Genomic DNA, 23,828 nt, shown 5'->3' with positions numbered 1-23,828 from the left:
TACATTTATATTAACCACTCAGTAATGCAAAACTAAAACTCCAGGTTACCAGTGGTTCATACCTGTAATCCTAGCTACTCAGGAGGCTAAGATCTGAGTACTCCAATTTGAAGCCACTGAGGGCAGGAAAGCCCATGAGACTTTTATCTCCAATTAGCTACCAAAGAAGTCAGAAACTGAGCTGTTGCTCAAGTAGCAAAGTACTAGCTTTGAACAAAAAAGCTCAGGGACAGTGCCCAAGCATCCAAACCCCAGACTAGCACCAAAAAAAAAGAAAAAGAAAAAAAAAAGAATGATGCCTACTATACATAAATCACAGCCTACTTCAACAATCTACAAGACAGCTAGTATATGAAGATACCACAATTATATTCATTTTGAGAACAGATCTTTTCAAGGGTTATCATATGCACATACATACATATTTTAGAACTTTTTTCCACTTTCTGCTAAGCTCAGAAAGCTAATCTTAAAACACAAAATTAAGGAAAAAGGGAATTTGAGAGGAGATAATACTATACAGCTAACACAGTTCAGCAAAGTAAGACTTCGAACAGAAACCCAAACCTAAAACAATCAATGATTAAGTCACCTATAAAAATGAAAGGAAATAAAGATATTGAACAGAGTTCAACAACACTAGTTTATCATCCCCAAAGTAAAATAAAATTGGGATAAAATTCAGAAATTTTTTAAAGAAAAATTCAAAACACCAATGAATTACACTATATTCTTGGAAGAATAAGGAATCCTAGGACAATATACTCACAAAAAATTTTGGGTTTTTTGGGGGGGTATATGTGTGTGTGTATTGGGGTTTGAACTCAGGGCCTCAAATTCTCACTCCATTATTTTGCTCATGGCTACTACTCTACCACTTGAACCATACCTCCAGTTCAGGCTTTTTGATAGTTAACTGGAGATGTTTTCTCAGATTTGTCTGTCAGGGCTGGCTTTAAACTGTTATCTTCAGATCTCAAAACTCTCAAGTAGTTAAGATAGTTGTAAGTCAGTGGTACCCAGTTCAGAAGAAATGTTCTTTTAATTAAAAAAATCAGCAAATTTTAAAAAACTACTTAAGGCCAAAAAGCATTTTATATTCATTTAATTACCAGTGTGCCTGTACATTAGTCAATATCTACTTTTATAACTAATATTAGTTATAAAAGACAAGAATCCAAAGCAGAAACAAACAGTAGTCTCTTCTACATTGATGGTATAAAATCAGAAGAAAAAAATTAATTTGGGTTCCTAAAACAATAAGTTCAGATTTTTTAAGATAAAGTATGATGCCTAAACACTAAGTAGTAATATTTAGGAATATTATTAAAAGAAACACAAAACTGTTCTCTTTTTTAGTGCAGATTTTTTTAAGTAACAGCAACAGTTTTCTGCAAAGGAGAACATTTTTTAAAACATATTCATTAGGTTATTTTTAATCAAAGTATCACTGTAAAATTCCTACCTTTTTTCTTGTACTTAGGGACAAACTTAAAGCATACATTTATCTATTCACAAATTTGCCACACACAGTTTTGACCAAAGTGATCAAGTAATAATAAACAAATGCAAACATTTCAAAAACAATTTTTTTAATTTCTATGCACATATTACATAACTCAGCTGATTAAAAGAAGCCCTCAGTCAGCTTCAAGTGATCATTTGATCTGCTGAGTGTTTCCCTACCCTTAATTGTGTCAAAATATGCCTCCCAAAAAGCAAATGGTACCCAAAAAGGCACGGAACCAATTTAAGTAATAAAATCTAAATTTTACACTAGTTGAAAGGCAACATGTCTTTAGCATAAGTTGGGTAGCATTATAAGGAAGATGAATTAATTACCCTCAAAATATAGTAGTGAACTCTACACATCATTTATAGCTTTTCCTTAGTAGTAGTCTCCTTGGAACCATATATTAGTGGATAACAAGTCTATTTTAGCCATTTATTTAGCCATATTTACAGGCTCACACCTGTAATCCTAGCTACTCAAGAGGCTGAGATCTGAGGATCATGGTTCGAAGCCAGCCCAGGCAAATCATCCATGAGACTCTGGTCTCCAATTAACCACCAGGAAACCAGAAGTGGAGCTGTGTCTCCAAGTGGCAGAACATTAGCCTTATGCAAAGGGAGCTCAGACACAGTGCTCAGACCCTGAGTTCAAGCTCTCTCGTTGACCCAAAAAATAGGGTCTAGCATTTATTGTATTATTAGTCTAGTCACCAACTGTATCTTAGATCTCTACAAGTTACATTCACATCTATAACTGAATCTTTGTACCCTTGGAAAAATCTTCATTTCACTCATCATTCTTAGTCTACGGACTAAAACACTTCCTTAAATACCTGCTTGAGAAAGGTAAAAATTGTAGAAAATTTACGGATTATGAAAATAGGGATTTCCCTACAAGCAGATATGCGTAATTTATTTTAATCATGTAAATTTTTATTCAAAGAACAGTCTAAAAAGAAAGTATTTCTAGAAGCTAAAATCCTTTTGGAAGACCCCCACAATATAACCTCTGCTTTCACTGTATTTGTGGAGGGGAAGGGAAAAAACAAATCGTTTAAATAGGGATACAGGTGTACCCACTGCAACAATGAGATGTACAAGTCGTTATGTCAAAAAATGAACTTTACAACTTTGCTGGGGTGGGGGGGAAGAGGGTATATTGGGGGGGATATGGGAAGGGATAGGAAGGGGAAACAAAGGAGGAAGTAACAATGCTTGATAAGAAATGTACTCATTATCTTGCCCATGTAATTTTAACTCCTCTGTACGGTATTTCCATAATAAAAAATTTTTTTAAATCCTTTTGGAAGATTAAAAGGATGGAATTCTTCCCACACAGCCATGCCAATTAGAAAATCTTAAATTATGGCTTATTTCATATCCATGATCATGTGAATACTTATAAAAAGATTTACATTTCAAAAATCAAAATGTCATTGTAACTTTACAAACCAGGCTATAATTCTAATGAATTATAAGAATGGAATTTAATTTGTTTAAGTACTATATTGTATATTGCAACAAGATGAAAACCAACACAAACTGAAAAAGTACTATTTATTCACATGCCAGTCTTGGAAATATTTGTGCAATGACTAAAATTGACTTCTAAAATTTTATATGGTATTTCTGACATAACATTGACAAATAATAATATGGTAATAAAGCCTCAAATGTATTACTACATAGAAGTAATTTAATTATTTTTTTCTCATTTCAAAATTTCTATCAATTTGATAGAAATAAATCATAAAATTATAGACTTTCATAGCAAATAACCCAAGAAATTATTACTTCACAGGGAAAAAATATTATAAATATTGTTATAATTATTTAAATTTCAAGAGATTAAAACCAGTTATATATTTTAATATCAATAGACATTCAATATCCTAACTTACCAGTATATTCCCATAAAATCAAAATTTCATCTACCCTAAGTCATATCTCAAATTACCAAGTATAAGTTAATACAGAAGCATTCTACCTAAGTTTTTACACACCATCAACACACTCATGAACTCACTTGGGTAAAAATGGATCTTTCCAACAGCAGCAGCAGTTTCTACAAAGTTATTTACCTTGTCCAGGTCTTGCAGTTACAGCTGCTCCAGCAGATGGTGGCTCAAAATCCTGTCAATTACAATAATGTTTAAATTATAATGGTCTATTACAATGTGTAAGCTATAATAAAAACAACAGTCATAACAGGCTTACCTTTGCTTTTTTGGAGTCTGGATCAAACCTTTCAAGAATTAATTTAGCTGTTTTATAAGTTTCCTTTTCCATGACTTCTTCAAGCTACAAACATAAATTTATTTCCATAAATTGTCACTTTTTAAAACACAAACTTACTTACAAGTCCTATTCAAAAAGTATTAAAGTATTAATATTTAAAAATACAAAGGGTTAGCTCTCCTCATTTTATTTAGAACATATATATTAATAGAAGGACTCTCTACAATCAGATAATTAAAATTCAGATTTTTTAAATGGCTTCTAACCTCTAATATGTTACTTGTATTTAACAGCTTTACTACAAGGAAATACCAAATATTGTTAATTGTTTACATATAATGAGGAGAATAATTACATGCACCAACTTCAATAATGGAATGTGCAAAAATCTATCAGCCATCATTATTGGAAGTTATTAGACATGACAAGCAAATGACAGGCAATTTCTGAGATTTATTTCCTCATAGCACTTAATGCTATTAATTTAAAGAAGGTCGTTAGCCAAGAGCTTTACAGAATAAAATCTCTGTGCCAATTAACTGCTGTCAGCATCGATTTTAGATTATTTATTAGCAGAAGCAATTAGCTTGCTGCAAATGCAGTGAAAACATATAACTAGGAGAACAGCCATGGAATTTGTTCAAATGACTTTTAATGCTAGTTCCCTCTTCCTCCCTTTTTTTACTTACACTCAAACATAGAGGAAAATTTTGAACACAGAATTAAGTAAAAATTTTACTGAGTTCTATGTTCACACTAGGGACTATAATTAAAATACTTCATAATTATAGCTCTCTATTTACAATGTACTCAAGTCACTTTATAGCTTAAGACAGGAGTTTAATTTTAAAAGTAATCACTAATAAAGTATCATTTTAGCAGTTATGGCAAAACAACTGAAAAGTTGAAGTTCAGTACGAGACAGTTACGGTATGAGAAATACCTAATAAGACCTTTTCCTTCTAAATGACTACTGATAAACCCAAGCCCTTCTGTTCATTAAATGTCATATTCAATCTAAAGGACATTATTTTAAAACACAACCCAGAGCACATTTATTAAGGTAAAACAGTTAAAAACATGCTGCTACAATAGAAGTTAATAGCTTCCTCGTTAAACACTCAATTCAACATTTAAAAAGTTAAGTGCTTAGAAGATTTACTAACTTCAATTTAGTAAAACTAAAAATTATCCTAATTATTTCAAAAATTATCCTAATTATCAAAATTATCCTAACTACAACCAATTCCCAAGTATAGCAAGTTGAATTTTCTGATCTCAAAGAAATGTTTGTAATTTCAATTTAGAGTTGAAAAAAAAAAAATTAGGGATGGAGGTAGAGAGAAGATATCATAGACTATAGCCCCAAGCAACAATCTACAAATTCCATGTCGAATTTCAAAGAATAGAAATCCTGATCTTTACCAATTTGGTGTTTGATTATTTCCAGACCCATGTTGTGGAATGATAAAAACATGCCATGATAAGGGGCTGGGAAGATGGCTCAGTGGTAGAGCACTTGCCTTGCATGCCTGAGGCCCTGGGTTCGATTCCCAGCACCACATAAGCAAAAAGAAAAAAGCCGGAAGTGGCGCTGTGGCTCAAGTGGTAGAGCGCTAGCCTTGAGCTGAAGAGCTGAGGGACAGCGCCCAGGCCCAGAGTTCAGGCCCCACGACCGGACCCAAAAAAAAAAAAAAAACATGCAATGATTAAAAAAAAAAAAAAAAATGGCTCATATTGGAATAGAAACCATTAGGCTGAATGTGATTAATCATCACTTACAATGTTTTTTGTGTCACTGAAATAAATATAATTTTAACTCATTTTATATAATGTAAATTACTTACATTTACACATAGGGCTAGTAGCTATTGATGTGGACAGCACAGATCTAAATTAAGACTACTGCTAAGCTTAAAAAAATTAGATACAAGTATGACCTTTAGGAAATACACAGAACGGGCTGGGAAGGTGGCTCAGTGGTAGAGCGCTTGCCTTGCATGCATGAGGCCCTGGGTTCAATTCCTCAGACATAAGCAAAAAGAAAAAAGCTGGAAGTGGCGCTGTGGCTCAAGTGGTAGAGCACTATCCTTGAGTTGAAGAGCTGAGGGACAGCGCCCAGGCCCAGAGTTCAGGCCCCATGACCGGACCCAAAAAAAAAAAAAGAAAGAAAGGAAATACACAGAACTCAAAATCAAAGTGCTATTTCAACAAATTATGGCAATACATAATAGATGATTCAGGGAGTATTCATGTGTGTGTCTATGTCTTATTTGTCTTAAATAAGATTTATAAAAGCCCTAAAAGGTATAAGTCCATTATCCTTCTTATTCACATTTATTTCTAATAAAAAGTTTCTCACAATAGCTTAATTCACACAACTATCCACATAATATTTTAAGTGAATGTTTTAAATATTTTGATCACTGTGGATAAGATAGAGTTGACCATAAACTGAATCTCTCAAATGCTATCACACTCAAGAGAATCTTAGGCTGGGTGCTGGCAGCTCATACCTATAATCCTAGCTACTCAGGAGGCTGAGATCTGAGGATCATGGTTCCAAGCAAGCCTGGGCAGAACAGTCTCCCTGAGACTCTTATCTCTAATTAACCACTCAAAAACTGGAAGTGGAGCTATGGCTTAAAGTGGTAGAGCACTAGTTCTGAGCAAAAGAGTTCATGGACAAAACAAGCTTTACAACGTCGGTGGGGGGGGGGGGGGGGGGAAGGTGGGGAAGGGGGGGGAAGGAGAAGGATTGGGATTGGGGGGGAGGGGGGAGGCTGGGAAGGGATGTGAAGGGTAAACCAAAGGAGGAGGCTGCAATGCTTGGTAAGAAATGTACGCATTATCCTGCCCATGTAATTGTAACCCCTCTGTACAGTATGTTCACAAATAAAATTTTAAAAAAAAAAAGTGAAAAAAAAAAAAGAGTTCATGGACAGCACCCAAGCCCTGAATTCAAGCCCACAATTACCAAAGAAAAAGAGAATCTTTATGTCATGATTCCTTCAAGGGCTATTAAAGTAGTAATGAATAGCTTAGCTTGCCTATTTATGGAAATTTCCACGTCTGCTCAGTTACTCTACTGAGCTATTCCTTTTTTTAACCAGCCTTGAGGCTTGAACTCCTGTCCTGTGCACTGACCCTGAGCTTCTTTTGCTCAAGGCTGGCACTCTACCACTTGAGTCACAGTGCTACTTCTGGCTTTTTCTGTTTATTTGTTACTGAGAAATCAAACCCAGGGCTTCATGAATGTCAAGCAAGCACTCTACCACTAAGCCACATTCCTAGCCCTCCTGCTTTCTTTTCTACATCAACCACTCCACTTATCCAAGAGATACAGTCCACAAGCTAGGTGAAACCTCAGATTTCACAGTATCGTATTTTACACATTGCTATAGATTTCCATACACACATACATATATGTAAATTTATAAATTACAGTAAGAGATTAAAAACCATAACGAAGGTCATAATATACTCAAATAAAAGCGATTTAAGACTTACAAATTACCTGTTAGCTTATATAATCAATTTTAAATAAAAGTTAACTTACGATTTTTTTCTTCTGTGATTTTAAATCATCCAGTGCTTCATCTAAAAAACAAAACTTAAGTCAAAACTAATCAGATGTTAAAATACTTAAGAATCATGTCAAATGATATTCATTACAAAACCACAAAAAAACTTACTCAAAATCACCAAACAAGGGACTGGGAATGTGGCTTAGTGGGAATGTGGCTTAGTGGCTTGCCTTGCATGCATGAAGCCTTGGGTTTGATTCCTCAGTACCACATACACAGAAAAAGCCAGAAGTGCCACTGAGGCTCAAGTGGAAGGGTGCTAGCCTTGAGTAAAAGAAACTCAGGGACAATGCTCTGGCTCTGAGTTCAAGCCCAGAAGTGTCCAAAAATAAATAAATAAATAAATAACAAAACCATCAAATAACAAGGTCCTAAAGACAGTAATCCATAAAAACATGATTTTAACTGAGCGTTTAGAACATATTTATAAAAGCAGATAAGATTCTTCATGCCATTTAGCATGTCATTATATTGCAAATTAATCCCCTTCCAACAGAATATAAGAACTATCTCCTCAATTTCACAAGTAAATGCCATGAGATCTGAAATATGCCAGTGGGACTGTAGTTTGAGCTTAGCTAAATGCATCTACTGAAAATTAGCACAGGAACACAAACTTTGCTTTTGAACTTTTCTAGCACTTTTTAAAATTATTTTTAAAAGTGGTTCTATTCATTCAGAAATCTGGCTGACAGCATGGTGAAACACACCTAGAATCACAGCACTCAGGAGATGATGGCAGGAAGACCAAGAGTTCAAGGCATGAGCTACATAGTAAGACTATTAAAAAACTGTTAAAACAAGACAAAAAAAATATCTGGTTCTAGGTTCAAAGTATCACAATAAAACTTTGCCATCATTATTCTATCAAACTGTTGGGCAACAAAGCAAGCCAAGATGGTCAGCCTCTATTTCTGATAAAGGTTGAAACTGGCGATGGTAAAGTCTATGACAGCAAATGGACTGTTAATTCAATGATGTTAAAAGATTCAAATAAGCTCTGCACAATACCTGCTATTAAGTAATAGAATGAATAGACAGTAAATAACTCTTATAGTTTCATAAACTTTGTTTAGCTAAACCTTTTTCTGCTTTACACATATTTTACCACCAATAATTACACATATCTTAGCAGATTCCACTCATGTTGAACTGAATTCAATTGTCTTCTCAACTTTGAAAATATTATCAGCAGTTGTTCCATAAATAATTTTTCAAAAGCTAATTCTTCATTTTAAGCTCAGAGTTGACAAATTTAAGTGAACAGTATCAATAACTGTCAACTCACAAGAACCAAGAAAGACCACTTGAAATCATTTGCCTTATTAGTCACATTACTCTTGAATTTCTCAATTCTCCAAGCAAATATTCTCATTGAAAGACTACTCATGTTAAAAAAATGTTTCCTCAGAATATCTTTTCTAGAGCTGCAATCAAATATAACTTAAATCTTAGCTACTCAAGAGACTGAGATCTGAAGATCACAATTCAAAAGCCAGCCCAGAGAAGGAAATTAAGCACCAAACAAAGCCAGAAATGGCACTGTGGTTCAAGTGGTAGAGCAACAGCATTAAGCACAGAAACTCAGTGTTTAGGCCCTGAGTTAATGCTCTGGGATTGGCACAAAATACATACATACATACATACATACATATATACATACATACAATTCAACTCATCATTAGTTAAAGGCTTTCTTGCTTCATAAACAAGCCATCTAGAAACTTTTCTGGGTTGAAGTCTCATTTTCACTTTTTAGCTTTATCTGCAATGGTGATGTATTCCACTTTAATTTAAATGGAATTTTTTTTTCAGGTCATAGGGCTTGAACTCTGGATCTGGGCACTCTCTGAGCTCCTTTGCTCAAGGCTAGCATTCTATCACTTGAACCACAGTGCCACTTCTGGCTTTTTCTGTGATTAACTGAAGAGTCTCAAGGGCTTTCCTGCCTGGGCTGGCTTCAAATTGCAATCCTCAGATCTCAGCCTCCTGAGTAGCTAGGATTACAGGTGTGAGCCACCAGCGGCTAGGCCTAAAACAAACATTTTATTTATATATATATATATATATAAATTTATACATATAAATTTATATATATTTATATAAATAAATTTATATATATTTATATATATATAAAACCACATTTGGTCTTGGCTATTTACAAGTTAAAAAACTCATACATCGGGCTGGGAAGGTGGCTCAGTGGTAGAGCACTTGCCTTGCATGCTCGAGGCCCTGGGTTCGATTCCTCAGCACCACATAAGCAAAAAGAAAAAAGCCAGAAGTGGCACTGTGGCTCAAGGGGTAGAGCACTAGCCTTGAGCTGAAGAGCTGTGGCTCAAGGGGTAGAGCGCTAGCCTTGAGCTGAAGAGCTGAGGGACAGCGCCCAGGCCCAGAGTTCAGGCCCCACGACCGGACCCAAAAAACAAACAAACAAAAAAAAATACTCATACATATAATTTCCTTAAGGAAGCATTTCTCAGGATTCTTTTGAAATAAGCTTTTACTATTTTATAATTCTTGGAAGTCAGAGAGCAGTTCTGTTTTAAATTTCTTCCTATTCTCTCTTTATCTAAATTAATTTCCTTAATCTGATTTTTTAAAGTAATCAGCAAATTTTAAAACTAGAGAAAGTATACTTCAGTCCTAAGTATTAAAAGTTTTTCCAGTGAGATTAGTAACTAGACAAAGATGCCTGCTATTTATATTTCAAGTCCTAGGATACTAACCCACTTAAAGAAATAAAAATAAAAGCAAAAATTCAGAAAGAATAATACTATCAGTCATATTTGTCTAAAACTTAATAATATCTGTGCACGTTAATTATAACTATACTTAATATTGTAATAGTCCTGTCAAATCTATTATTTCTGTTCTGTTTTACAAGAAAACTGAGTTCAGGGGCTGGGAAGGTGGCTCAGTGGTAGAGCGCTTGCCTTGCATGCCTGAGGCCCTGGGTTCGATTCCTCAGCACCACATAAGCAAAAAGAAAAAAGCCGGAAGTGGCGCTGTGGCTCAAGTGGTAGAGGACTAGCCTTGAGCTGAAGAGCTGAGGGACAGCGCCCAGGCCCAGAGTTCAGGCCCCACGACTGGAACCAAAAAAAAAGAAAAAGAAAACTGAGTTCAGAGACTATGTTTGAATAACAAAAAAATGGCTAGTGTGACTGAAGCAAAAATGGAGGAAAAAGAGGGATTGAAAGGAAGAAGACAGAGAAAAAAGCATAAATTGAGCTGGGGGCTAGCTACTCAGCAGGCTGAGTTCTGAGGACTGTGGTTTAAAGCCAGCCCAGGCAGGAAAGGCTGTTAAGACTCTTATCTCCAATTAACCACCAAAAAACTGCAAGGGGAGCTATGGATCATAGTGGTAGAGTGCCTTTAGCAAAGCTCAAGGACAGCACCAAGGCCCCGAATTCAAGTCCCATGACCAAAAAAAAAAAAAGCTTAAATCAGAAAGCCAAAGTAACAATTCAGATTTTATTCTGGTTACAATGGGAAGCCATTAGAGAAGTTTAAGCAAAGGAGACATAAGGTATTAAATATATAGACTAGAAACCACTGTAGTAGTGGATACAAGAAATGATAATCACTTGAAGAACTAAAACTATAGTAATAGAGGTGAGAACTGGAGGCAATAATGACATAACATTAAAGTGAATTAGTACAAAAAAATAAGAATGACTTTCAGATTTTTGGTCTTGTGATAATTTACATGTTAATTTCAACTGGGATACAATGTATCCAGATATTTAGTCAAACCTAATTTTAATGTTGGCATATATGGAACTGGCAGACTAAGTAAAGCCCACTGACTAAAGAAGTAGCCCTCATCTAATCAGCTGTAAATAAAACAAAAGGCTTAATAAGATGCAACTTCCCCTGAATAATTGCTTTTGTTTGGGATTTCCTCTTCCCTGTCTTCACAGTCAAACTTAAATTTCAGCTTTTCCTGGATCTCAAACTTGCCAGCTTTCAAACAAGAACATATACCATTTGGCTCCTGTATTCTCAGGAAGTGGAATTAAATCATTAGCTCTCCTGTGCCTGTGGCTAACTGTAAACCTCAGAAAATTTTCAGTCTTCATAATCACATGAGTAAATTCCTTAGACAGGTAAGCAAGTAATAGATAGACAGATAGATAGATACATACATACATATATACATGCATACATACATACATACAGACAGACATAGGTAAATTTTCCATTGGTTCTGTTTCTCTGAAAACTGATAATGTAAATATTATAAATTATTTGAATAATATAATTATTTACTGTGAAAAACACAAAGAAAACTACGTAAGAGTGGCATAAAGGAGAAATGCTGTGAATAGTTCTGCTTTGGCTATTAAGTATTAAATGCCTAGGGGACTCTAAAGTAGACATTTCAGTTACACAGTTAGTATACACTTCCCTGTAATTGAAGGTAACCACAAATTTAGACTTGAGAATCATTAACAAAATCTGTGCACTGTCCATAAAGTAGCCTCTAGCCACACTGGACTATTTTAGTTGAAATTTAAATCCAAATTTCTGATGTTTAATAGTTAAAAAATGATAGTATATTGGCAAATACAGACCTTTTTTTTTTTATATCATAGGTTAGGACAACATAGCTCTAAACAAATTCTCAAAAGAACACCCAGGGCAGAATTCTAGTAGAAGGTGTGCAAACACAGAAAACTATTTTTTAAGTCCAGTGAAATATGAAAGTTTAAAAATGCAAATGTTTCAAGAAGAAGTATAGATAGCTGAATTAATTCAAATGTTATTAAGAAACCAAGCTTGGATGAGAATAAACTTACCACTAGCTTTACCAAGATCATTTAAAATGAGCCACTGCAGTAAAAAATGGTAGAAACAAATTTAAACAAAGCAAGCTAAGAAGAAATGGATAGAAAAAGCAGAGGATGAAGTTGCAGGAGGAAAGATACTAACTTTTGCTTTTTTTTTTAAATAAATTTTTATTGTGAAAATACTGTACAGAGGGGTTACAATCACATGAGCAAGCTAATGAGTACATTTCTTATCAAGCATTGTTGCCTCCTCCTTTGTTTTTCCCCTACCAACCCTTCCCTCCCATCTTCACAACTACATTCCCCTTCCCGCCCCCACTGTAGAGCTTTAACTCAGGGCACTGTCACTGTCCCTGAGGCTCTTTGTGCTCAAGGCTAGCACTCTACCACTTGAGCCACAGTGCCACTTCTAGTTTTTGAATGGTTAATTGGAGATAAGAGTCTTATGGGCTCCCAGGGTAAGCCCTGCTTTCACTGTATTTGATGTTGATATAATTTGTGGAGGGGAAGGGAAAAAACAAACTGTTTAAGTAGGGTTACAGGTGGACTCATTACAACAATGAGACGTACAGACTGTCGAAAAACCAACTTTACAACTTTGGTGGGGTAGGAGGTGGTGGGGGGGGATGGGGGGTCAGGGGAACTGGGGGGTGGGGGGAAAATAAAGAAAAATAAAGAAAAAGAGTCTCATGGGGACTTTTCTGCCCGGGTTGGCTTCAAACTGAGATCTTCAGATCTCAGTCTCCTGAGTAGCTAGGATAATAAGCGTGAGCCACAGGTACCCAGCTTTAGACAACTTTTTAAGTTTTAATTTAAAGGAGAAAGAGAAATCATTGGTAACTTTGAGAGAGTATAGAATTAGGTGTCCTCACCTTCTATGGTGTATTATGGCAAAATTACATGTCTGTAGGAATAATTCAATAGAAACAGATACAAAAGGAAAAGTTACTGGAGGAAGCAATTGTAAAAAACAAGTTCTTCAGATGGTCAGAGTATCCAAAATCCACAGCATAAATGAAGGTTAGCCATAGATGGATTAAAGCTAGTCTTCCAGAATATCATTTAAAAAAAAAAAAAGGCATACTAAGCACTGATGGAGCTAAATGACCTTTTTGGTGGTGGAGGTAGCGCTCATCTGTATAAAGTTAAGAGTAGCTAGGGGGGCTGGGAAGGTGGCTCAGTGGTAGAGTGCTTGCCTTGCATGCATGAGGCCCTGGGTTCAATTCCTCAGCATCACATAAGCAGAAAAGGCTGGAAGTAGCACTGTGGCTCAAGTGGTAGAGCACTAGCCTTGATCTGAAGAGCTCAAGAACAGCACCCAGGCCCAGAGTTCAGGCCCCATGACCGGCAAAAAAAAAAAAAAATAGCTAGATATATTTTGTTCATTTGTGACTTTTTTTAGTTAACTGGTTGATTTTAGTTTGACTTTTGGTGTGGAGTCAGCTAATTACTGATGTGAGGCAAACAGAGTTAATGCTCTCTCAAAGAGAAAAAAGTCTCAAAAATGTCTACTAAGATAAGGTCATTAAACTTGACCACAAGCCCTAAAATGGATATAAGAGGTTATGATCAACGTTGTCAGTTTGAAAGACATGTATTTGTAATACAAACCTTATTTGGATCATAAGTCCCTCAAAAAAAAAAAGGCAAATGACACAAGACAGTTGGAAATATAATAATATTATATTTGATGTTATCATTATAAGAATTCTAGGTAGAATAATGCATTGTGTTCATTTATTTTTAAAATATCTATTGCTGTTGTAGATAGGTAACATCTGGAATATACTACAAAATACAGAAATAGGTGAAGGTGGGCTGGGAAGGTGGCTCAGTGGTAGAGCACTTGCCTTGCATGCATGAGGCCCTGTGTTTGATTCCTCAGCACCACATAAAAAAAAAAAAGCCGGAAGTGGTGCTGTGGCTCAAGTGGTAGAGCGCTAGCCTTGAGCTGAAGAGCTGAGGGACAGCGCCCAGGCCCAGAGTTCAAGCCCATGACCAGACCCCCCCCCCAAAAAAAAAAAAGAAAAGAAATAGGTGAAGGCAAAAATCAAACAAGATGGGGCTGGGACAGTAGCTCAGTAGTAGATTGCTTGCCTTACATACATGAGGCCCTGGGTTCAATTCCTCAGCACCACATAAACAGAAAAGGCCAGGAGTGGTGCTGTGGCTCAAGTGGTAGAGCACTAGCCTTGAGCTGAAGAGCTGAGAGAGAGCGCCCAGGCCCAGAGTTCAAGCCCCATGAGACTGACCAAAAAAAAAAAATATATTAAACAAGATTGAATTGTTTAGGTTAGGAAATAGGTATATGACAGTTCATTACACTTTTGTATAGTGATAAGTTAAAGCAAGAAAAAAGTGTGTCATATAGAAAGTTGTTAAAATGAAATGTGTACATCTCTAGTTAATTAGAATTCATAATTTTAAGACCCAAAAATCTTTAAAAACTTATATATGTATATATACAACACATACAGAAGTAGATTGTTATCATGATTTTCCTTTCCAAAAAAAGCCATGGTGTTAGGGAAGCTAAGGGGAACAACAGAATGGTGAGACAAAGGACAAGGAGGAAACCAATACAACAGTGATATTCACAAGACAGCATGTTGGAAATGATCTATACAACTTGGGGGAAGGGAACTGGAGGGGAGGAAAAGTAGGAGAAAAATAAGAAGGGATAACAAGTTTGACAAGAAATATACTTATTACCTTGTGAATAAATTAACAAAAACAACATAAAAAATAAAAATAAAAGCCATGGAGCTATGAAGTTAAAGAAAGCTACTACAACTAGCAAAACAATCAAAAGATGTGTATTATATTTCCCTCTACATAATGTTCTGCATAAAGATAAATTTACTAAATATGACATCTTAATTTAAACAAATGTTTTCATATGAAAAAGTTCTAAACAAGTCAGAAAAAAACAAGTTAAAAATACCATCCTGTATTCATAACCCTTTACATATGCTTTATCATAAGAAAATCTTCATATTTACATTCTCATTTCAATACACCATGCCTCAAAAATACAAAGCTGTAAGATACTGTATTTTAGTATTCATATTAAACTTGGAACTTACTATTTCTTTCTGTTCTCTTGGAAAAGAAGAAAATAAGCACTGTTCTTATGCTCCAGATGCTAAAGGGGAAGCAAAATTTAAAACAAACCATCATTACAATAGGTGAATTATTCGGTAGTATAAGACAAAATTAGAATCAAGCATATTGTTTTCTGTTATATATTAAATATTTTAAACCCACTTCTTCCTGCCAGAAGACATCAGAAGTCTACCTGAACTCATAAAGGAGAAGTTCTCCACTTAAAATCCATTAACGGGCTGGGAAGGTGGCTCAGTGGTAGAGGGCTTGCCTTGCATGCCTGAGGCCCTGGGTTCGATTCCTCAGCACCACATAAGCAGAAAAAAAAGCCGGAAGTGGTGCTGTGGCTCAAGTGGTAGAGTGCTAGCCTTCAGCTGAAGAGCTGAGGGACAGCACCCAGGCCCAGAGTTCAGGCCCCATAACCGGACCAAAAAAAAAAAAAAATCCATTAACTTGCTGAGGGTATTTTCAACTGCAAAACTGCCCTTGTGTAGATGAGTACAATTCTCTACCAAAATCAATGCTTCCATTGTACAAGAGGATTAAAAACAATATTATGGAATCCCCTTACTGTATATCAACTCCAAAAGTTTTCTTATATATTCTCATGTGTCAATGGACAAGCACATTAGAAATGTAACCACATTATACAATATAATGTTTCCTTACATATTTACCATTGAGTCTTACCTACTTACCAGATAACTGATCTTGGGAAATAATTTTTTTTAAATCTCACCTTCAAATAATTATGGATAAGAAAATTTACTTAAATACCTCCTTTTAAATATTTTATGAATTTGTTTAATAGAATTCCTTTGTTCAACAACTTAATAATAATTAAAATAGGGGCTGGGAAGGTGGCTCAGTGGTAGAGTGCTTGCCTTACATGCCTGAGGCCCTGGGTTCAATTCCTCAGCACCACATAAGCAAAAAGAAAAAAGCCAGAAGTGGCGCTGTGGCTCAAGTGGTAGAGCGCTAGCCTTGAGCTGAAGAGCTGAGGGACAGCACCCAGGCGCAGAGTTCAGGCCCCACGACCAGACCCAAAATAATAATAATAATAATAATAATATTTTTAGATATTTTTTAAAGATTTTTTTTAAATATTTTATGGGAGATGAGATGGCGGCTCAGCAGTAGAAAGCTTGCCTCACATGCATGAGGCCCTGGGGTCAATTCCTCAGCACCACATAAACAGAAAAAAAGCCAGAAGTGGTGCTGTGGCTCAAGTGGTAGAGTGCTAGCCTTGAGCAAAAGCAGCTCAAGAACACCCAAGCCCTGAGTTCAAGCACAAAAAATATATATATATATATTTTTATGAGAATAATTCTTTGTTTTTTATTAGTAAGACAGCAAATGATATTGAAAGAATTCAAGAAAACAAAGAATAATCCTAACTAAAAGCTTATCAAAGTCATCTCTTAAGTTCAATGTAAATATAACAATATATTTTCCCCCATAAAAAAATGGCAAAAATACACAAACATTGCTCATGATTTTAAATAAAAACACATTGTATCTGGACATAAATTCAGAAGATAAGCCTGAAAATTAATTCTTCATTGGAAACTAACATTGGTATTTTGGGGAGTCAATCTGCAAGGCAGTCAGCCAGCAATGCTTATCTCCTCATACAGACCTTTAAGTTTTCTTCTCCCACCAATATTAGTCTATATGACCAATAATACAGGCAGAAGTGATAGAATGGCACTTCAAAGTAAAGTTATAAAGACTGCAGCTTCCATTTACAGCCTCCTCTTTTATTCACTGTCTTTCTCTTTGTTTTTTTCTTTTTTCTTTTTTTAAATATATAAGTGTCTTTCTCTTTCTTGGGTTACTCACTCTGAAAGAAGCTAGTTGGGATAATGAGAACAAATCAGAGAAGTCTATGGCAAGGTTTGTGTGGTAAGTAACAAAGAGCTAGTATAAACACTCAGCAAAAAAAAAAACACCTGAAACTTGTTAACAACTGTATACAGATAGGAGCTTAGAAAAAATATACATATAAATTATATATATATATAATTATACAATACTAAATCAGAGTTCATCTTTTTATTTGGATTCAGAACCCATTTTAGAGGTGGCAAACCAACTAAGAAACATAAGTCCAACATAGACTTAAAAGACATAGTCTAATAAAAGAAATGAAGTATCTAACAGTAAATTGGAATTTGATAACAGCAGGGCTAGTAAAGGTTCTGCAGTTCTATGAGTGTGTAGATTTAGTTAGGCCTTTGGATGATTATCTTAAAGCCAACCACTTATCTACAATTTATATAATAACAATAGCTCTAAGCCACTCAGCTAAGCACTCGTGAAGTCTCCTGCCTGTGAGCAAGAACAGTAAAGACATAACAAATATTTGTTGTTTTATGTTAAATTCTAGACAAATTTGTTGCATGGCAATAGCTGGCCACAGCACCACTTCTGGCTTTTTTTCTGCTTATGTGGTACTGAGACCATTTTTTTAAGTCTGGTGCTTCATTTTGATACTATGAAAACAACAAATAAGATTCCTACATGGTATTTGGACAACTACTTAAGCAGTAAGGATAACCCTAGTCAAGGGAAAGGAAATAAAAAGTTAAACAGTGTTTATCTTCCTCGAGATCATATATTAATGAAAAATTACATTAAGTTGTCCCCCTTAATTTATATGTTCCAAAAGATACACCAGCCCCACTCTTGCAATGGATCCTTGAAATCACAGATGTACTGAACTGTTTATATACTGTAATTTTTCTTTATATACTGTATTTTGTTCTTTATATACTGTATTTTCTTTATATACTGTATTTTTTCTTTATATACTGTAATTTTGTAGCAATGCTCTACAGCATTGCTACATATTACCAGTGTTAATCTTCCTTCCATGGTTTATGCCTTAATGTATCACTAATCTTCACTTTGGGGCCATTATTTAAGCAAACAAGAGTTACTTAAATACAAAGACTATGATGCCTCCACAATGGATCTGATAATCAGAAGGACTACTAAGGGTTAGTTAGCAAGTGTACAATGCTCTTGGACAAAGGGATAATTCACATCCTAGGCAGGATGGTTATATTACAGTACTCAAATCAACATGTAGTTTTAAAGTTACAAATTGTTTATTTCTGGAATTTTCCATTCAATATTCCCATTCAATATTATCTGTGTCTAACAACAGGTAACTGAAATATTACTTCTCAATGGTAAACTCACTGAATTAGCTAGAAATCTGAGAGAGAAGATTTAGAAAGAGTACAGAGAAAGATGAGACAGAAGAAATCACAGATATTTCAAGTGGTAGAATGCCTACCTAATGTGATGAATTTAAATCCTCAGTACTACCAAAAAACAAACAAGGCAAAAAACCTTAAGAATCTAATTAGAAAATTCAACAGACAAGATATATACAAAATAATTAAACAACCTTACTTCATTGTTGGTGGGAATGTAAACTTGTTCAACCACTTTGGAAAGCAGTATGGAGGTTCCTCAAAAGACTTCACATAGAGCTCCCCTATGACCCAGCAATCCCACTTTTGGGCATTTACCCTAATGTTTACAAACAAGACCACACTAAAGCTACCAGCACAACTATGTTTATTGCAGCATTATTTACCATAGCTAAGATATGGAACCAACCCAGATGCCCCTCAGTAGATGAATGGATCAAGAAAATGTGGTATATATACACAATGGAATTCTATGCCTCCATCAGAAAGAATGACATTGCCCCATTTGTTAGGAAATGTTAAGTGAAGTAAGCCAGGCCCAAAGAAACGTAGGTCCCATGGTTTCCCTTATTTGTAATATCTAGTATATGTATGAGTCAAGCGGAAAAGGTCAGATAATGTGATGTCAGGAAAATGAACCCTTAGATGTGTATTTTAATGTTTTTTTTCTTTCATGCATGTGTTTCTAACACATTTATAAGATTATCTCTTTGTTGCTTTGTATGTCCCTCCTCCACAGTATAACCCCTGCTTTCACTATATTTGATGTCAGTATAACTTGTGGAGGAGATGGGGAAAAAACCAGTTGTTTAAGGATACAGGTGGACCTGTTGCAACAATAAGAAGTACAAGTTGTCATGTCCAAAACGAGCTTTACAACGTTGGTGCGGGGGGGGGGGGGGGGGGGGGGGGGGGGGGGGGGAAGGATTGGGATTAGGGGGGGAGGGGGAAGGCTGGGAAGGGATGTGAAGGATAAACAAAGGAGGAGGCTGCAATGTTTGGTAAGAAATGTACGCATTATCCTGCCCATGTAACTGTAACTCCTCTGTACAGTATGTTCACAAATAAAATTAAATTAAATTTAAAAAATAAAAAAAAATAAATACTTCAGTTAAGAATCTAAAAAAAAAAAATAATTAAACATAAGAAACATCATTAGCTATCAAGAAAATATAAATTAAAACCACAATAAGGCTGGGCACTGGTGGCTCATGCCTATGGTCCTAACTACTCAGGAGACTGAGGTCTGAGAATTATACTTCAAAGCCAACCAGGGCAGGAAATCCCATGAGAATCTATCTCCAATTAATTATCAAAAGGCCACAAGAGCCCAATGCTGTTGCTCATGCCTATAAGCCTAGCTACTTGGGAGGCTGAGACCTGAGGATAGTGGTTCAAATGGTACAGCACTAACTTCAAGTGAAAAAGCTCAAGGACAAACAGTGCCTAAGCTTTGAGGTCAAGCCCCAGGAACCACACACACACACACACACACACACACACACACACACACACACACACACACACACACACACACACACACACACACACACACACACACACACACACACACACACACACACACACACACACACACACACACACACACACACACACACACACACACCATAACTACACACAGAATAGTTAACAGGAACCAGACAAATCATGCCTATGATCCTAGCTACTTAGAAAGCTGAGATATTGAGATATGAGGATCTGTTTGAATCCAGCCCAGGCAAATAAAACTTGGACACTCCAATTAGCCACCATAAACACAGAACTAGAGGTGTGGTTCAAGTGGTAGAGTACTAACTAGGAAAAAAAACAAGCAAGAGCTCAAGGTCCAGAGTTTAAGTCCCAGTACTAGCACACATAGAAAAACACACACAATCAAAATAGAAAATAGTGATAATACTAAATTGTTGCAGGGCTGAAAGAAACTAGTTCACTCATTTACACCTTAGGAAAAATGTAAAATGGTATACTTACTCTGAAAAAGTTTATCAATGTCTTAAAAAATTAAACATAGGGGCTGGGAAGGTGGCTCAGTGGTAGAGTGCTTGCCTTGCATGCCTGAGGCCTTGGGTTCAATTCCTCAGCACCAAATAAGCAAAAAGAAAAAAAAGCCAGAAGTGGCACTGTGGCTCAAGTGCTAGAGCGGTAGCCTTGAGTTGAAGAGCTGAGGGACAGCGCCCAGGCCCAGAGTTCAGGCCCCACGACCAGACCAAAAAAAAAAAAAAAATTAAACATGCACAGACTTTATGTCTCAGCATCTGTACTTGTAATATGTCAGAGAAATGAAACCATTTTCATGCAAAAAACTACATACTAGCACCATCTAAAATAACAAGAAACCAGAAGCAATACAGTATCTTTCAGCAGGTAAGTGGCTAAACAAAGTGTGATACATTAATATCACAGAATACTATTCAGCAATAAAAAGGAAGATACTATTAATATACTGTACAATGTGGATGGATCTCACAAATATAATGATGCAGATACAATGACACCCACATGGCCCACTCAGAAGTTCCCTCAAAATGTTTTCCAACCTTCCAGCTGGTCTGAGGAAATATCTAGTACATACTAGTCGATGATCAAAGTCATATCCTTAAAGGTTTAAATTTCTTTCCCACTTTAAGCGGAAAACAAAAAGGAATCAAAAGAAAAAAATATATGGTTGACTTTAGGATGATAAACATTTTGTAATTGATTTCAGAAACTACAAAAAATGAAATGTCTACAAAATTATAATTACTCAAAAATGAGTGAAGTCTTGCCAGGCACCCGTGACTCACACCTGTAATCCTAGCTACTCAGGAGGCATAGCTCTGAGGATCATGGTTCAAAGCCAGGCCAGGCAGGAAAGTCCGTGAGACTCAGTGCAGGGACAGCGCCCAGGCCCAGAGTTCAGGCCCCACGACCAACCAAAAAAAAAAATTAGTGAAGTCTAAAAATCTGCTTATAAAGTTAATCTTAGAATGGGATGGTAAAGTACTTGCCTAGTATGTATAAAGCCCTGAGTCCAACCCCTAGCACCATTGGGGGGAAAAAAAAAAGTTAATGATAGAGATAAAACTAAATAATTGTTCAAGTAAAACAAAACAAACTAACAAAAAAACAAATAAACCAACTTAGTTCCTGGTGAAGCACACCTTTGGGAGGCGGAGGCCTAAGGCTCATGAGTTCAAGGCCAGCCTGGAGAACGAGAGAGACCTTATCTCAAAACAAATTTTTAAAAAGAAAAAATTGAACCAACTCCCAAAGTAATGTCAGTATGATGCAGAAATACAAAATTGTTAAGTGTACCTTAGACTTTCCCTATGAAACAGTCTTAAGAATGCTTATGAAATATAATTAGCTTTTGGACTACAATTTAAGTTTCATTTACGTTTCAGTAAGAGTTGAAAGGTTAGATAAATATACTAGTGAACATTCAGGTTCTAGAAAAATAATTTGGAATGCCACCAAAGTATTTCATATTACATGGCAAAGAAAAGATAAAATCTCAAAGCATCTTCTGTGGAGCAGTAATAATTTACAACAAAGGAATATTTTGGAATAGTCCTTTTTGGAATATAATAAATGCTTAGTCCATGAGCTGGGAAGGTGGTTCAGTGGTAGAGCGCTTGCCTTGCATGCCTAAGGCCCTGGGTTCGATTCCTCAGCACCACATAAGCAAAAAGAAAAAAGCCGGAAGTGGCACTGTGGCTCAAGTGGTAGAGTGCTAGCCTTGAGCTGAAGAGCTGAGGGATAGCGCCCAGACCCAGTGTTCAGGCCCCACAACCAGACCCAAAAAAATAAATAAATAAATAAATGCTCAGTCCTGATCCATGACCTCTCTAGTAAATGCATTTAGGAAATGGGAATATATAGACAGCTGTCACATTTTAGAAATATCAGCCAGATTTCTAAGCTGTAAAATTAATATAAACTGTGAAGAATAAAGCGAGGCATTTTATCACTCTCTCTGTCTCTAACATTTTAATCCTAGTCATGTACTTATTTTCCAAAGACCAAGTCTAGGATGAGCTTGGTCAATAATAGTACATTACATAAAAAAGAAAATATCTTGTGGTTAAGTCTTCATTCTACTTACCAGCATATCTACTTTCTTATTTTTGTATTTTATTTTATGCTTTTGGACTGCCATTGACCAGGACAAGTCTATTATTTGTTGGATAACTGGTCTACGACTTCAAAAATATATAGCTTACTGAAATGAAAGTTGCAATAGCTGAGAACAAAGTCAAAAATGTAAATAAGGCAAATTGAGAAACTGCTACAGCTTAACAAGTCAAGAAATACTAGATGCAGGTGACAAAAAAATAGAAGGACACAGTAAGGTCAAAAAGCTCGAGGAATTATACATTTAAGGAGACAAAATTTTTCTTTTTCCCCTCAAGTAAATCATATTCTCATCAGGTTCATAGTATTTTCTGCTCTATTCTTGAAAGATCTTCCCTCAACTCCTGATACAAAGGATATGAAGAATGAACAGAAACAAAAATTTCAAATGCTGCCAAAAACATATGGAATGAAATACCTAATTTAAAAAAACAATCAACTAGAGAGGATTGCCATTATTATTATGAGGATTCTTTCATATAATATCTCATCTCTGTTTATATAAATGCCATTAAATACTGTATATATAATTTTCATCAATTCCAACTTTTGCCACACTGGTTCTTCCTTAATCTTTATTTCTCAATTCATAACTTTCTCAAAAGAGGTCTTGGGCTGGGAAGGTGGCTCAGTGGTAGAGCGCTTGCCCTGCATGCATGAGGCCCTGGGTTCGATTCCTCAGCACCACATAAGCAAAAAGAAAAAAAAGCCGGAAGTGGCGCTGTGGCTCAAGTGGTAGAGCGCTAGCCTGGAGCTGAAGAGCTGAGGGACAGTGCCCAGGCCCAGAGTTCAGGCCCCACGACCAGACCCAAAAAAAAAAAGAGGTCTTCTAGGACGAACCTAAAGTAGCCTATTTTAGGACATCATCTATTGAAAAAAAAAAACTAAAACTGTTTTCTTGTATCTACTTCTTCGTGTTTCTAATCCCAAATTCCATGACAAAATTTATTGTACATTGTTCTCTTAAGTCATTCAAAATATTGTTACATTCAAGATACATTGTTACAGAAAATCCCTCACCCTCTCAAAAGCCACTTCAGCCTTCTCCCTCTTAGGAAGCAGAGTGGCCTACCAGCTTGCCCTAACCAAGTGTGTACAGGGAAGAGACAACACTGCTTTCATGTACATGATGTAATATGAAACTTTTTAAATCCCCTTAATACTATTTTTTTGTTTTCTTTTGAATGGGCAGTCATGGTGACCCTCGCCCTTTTTATTCCTCCCTCAACATGACA

The 23,828-nt window shown here is 35.9% G+C and overlaps 1 protein-coding gene across 3 annotated transcripts in view; it reads right to left on the bottom strand.

Moving 5' to 3' along the window:
- Lnpk (lunapark, ER junction formation factor) overlaps positions 1 to 23,828 on the bottom strand; it is a 69,514-nt gene that overhangs the window by 30,263 nt on the left and 15,423 nt on the right. For all 3 annotated transcript variants that reach the window (XM_042694191.1, XM_042694192.1, XM_042694193.1), the window contains exons 5-8: positions 15,217 to 15,275; positions 7,310 to 7,350; positions 3,730 to 3,813; positions 3,594 to 3,645 (exon numbers count right to left, since the gene is read on the bottom strand). In XM_042694191.1, the coding sequence (XP_042550125.1) occupies positions 3,594 to 3,645; positions 3,730 to 3,813; positions 7,310 to 7,350; positions 15,217 to 15,275 (236 nt within the window). The remainder of the gene's footprint in view (positions 1 to 3,593; positions 3,646 to 3,729; positions 3,814 to 7,309; positions 7,351 to 15,216; positions 15,276 to 23,828) is intronic.

Source organism: Dipodomys spectabilis, unplaced genomic scaffold (assembly GCF_019054845.1).
Source record: "Dipodomys spectabilis isolate Male_0828 unplaced genomic scaffold, ASM1905484v1 ptg000174l, whole genome shotgun sequence".
NCBI classification, from domain to species: domain Eukaryota; kingdom Metazoa; phylum Chordata; class Mammalia; order Rodentia; family Heteromyidae; genus Dipodomys; species Dipodomys spectabilis.
The sequence above is the reverse complement of the archived record's forward strand: the minus strand, read 5'-3'. Positions and strand labels throughout refer to the sequence as shown.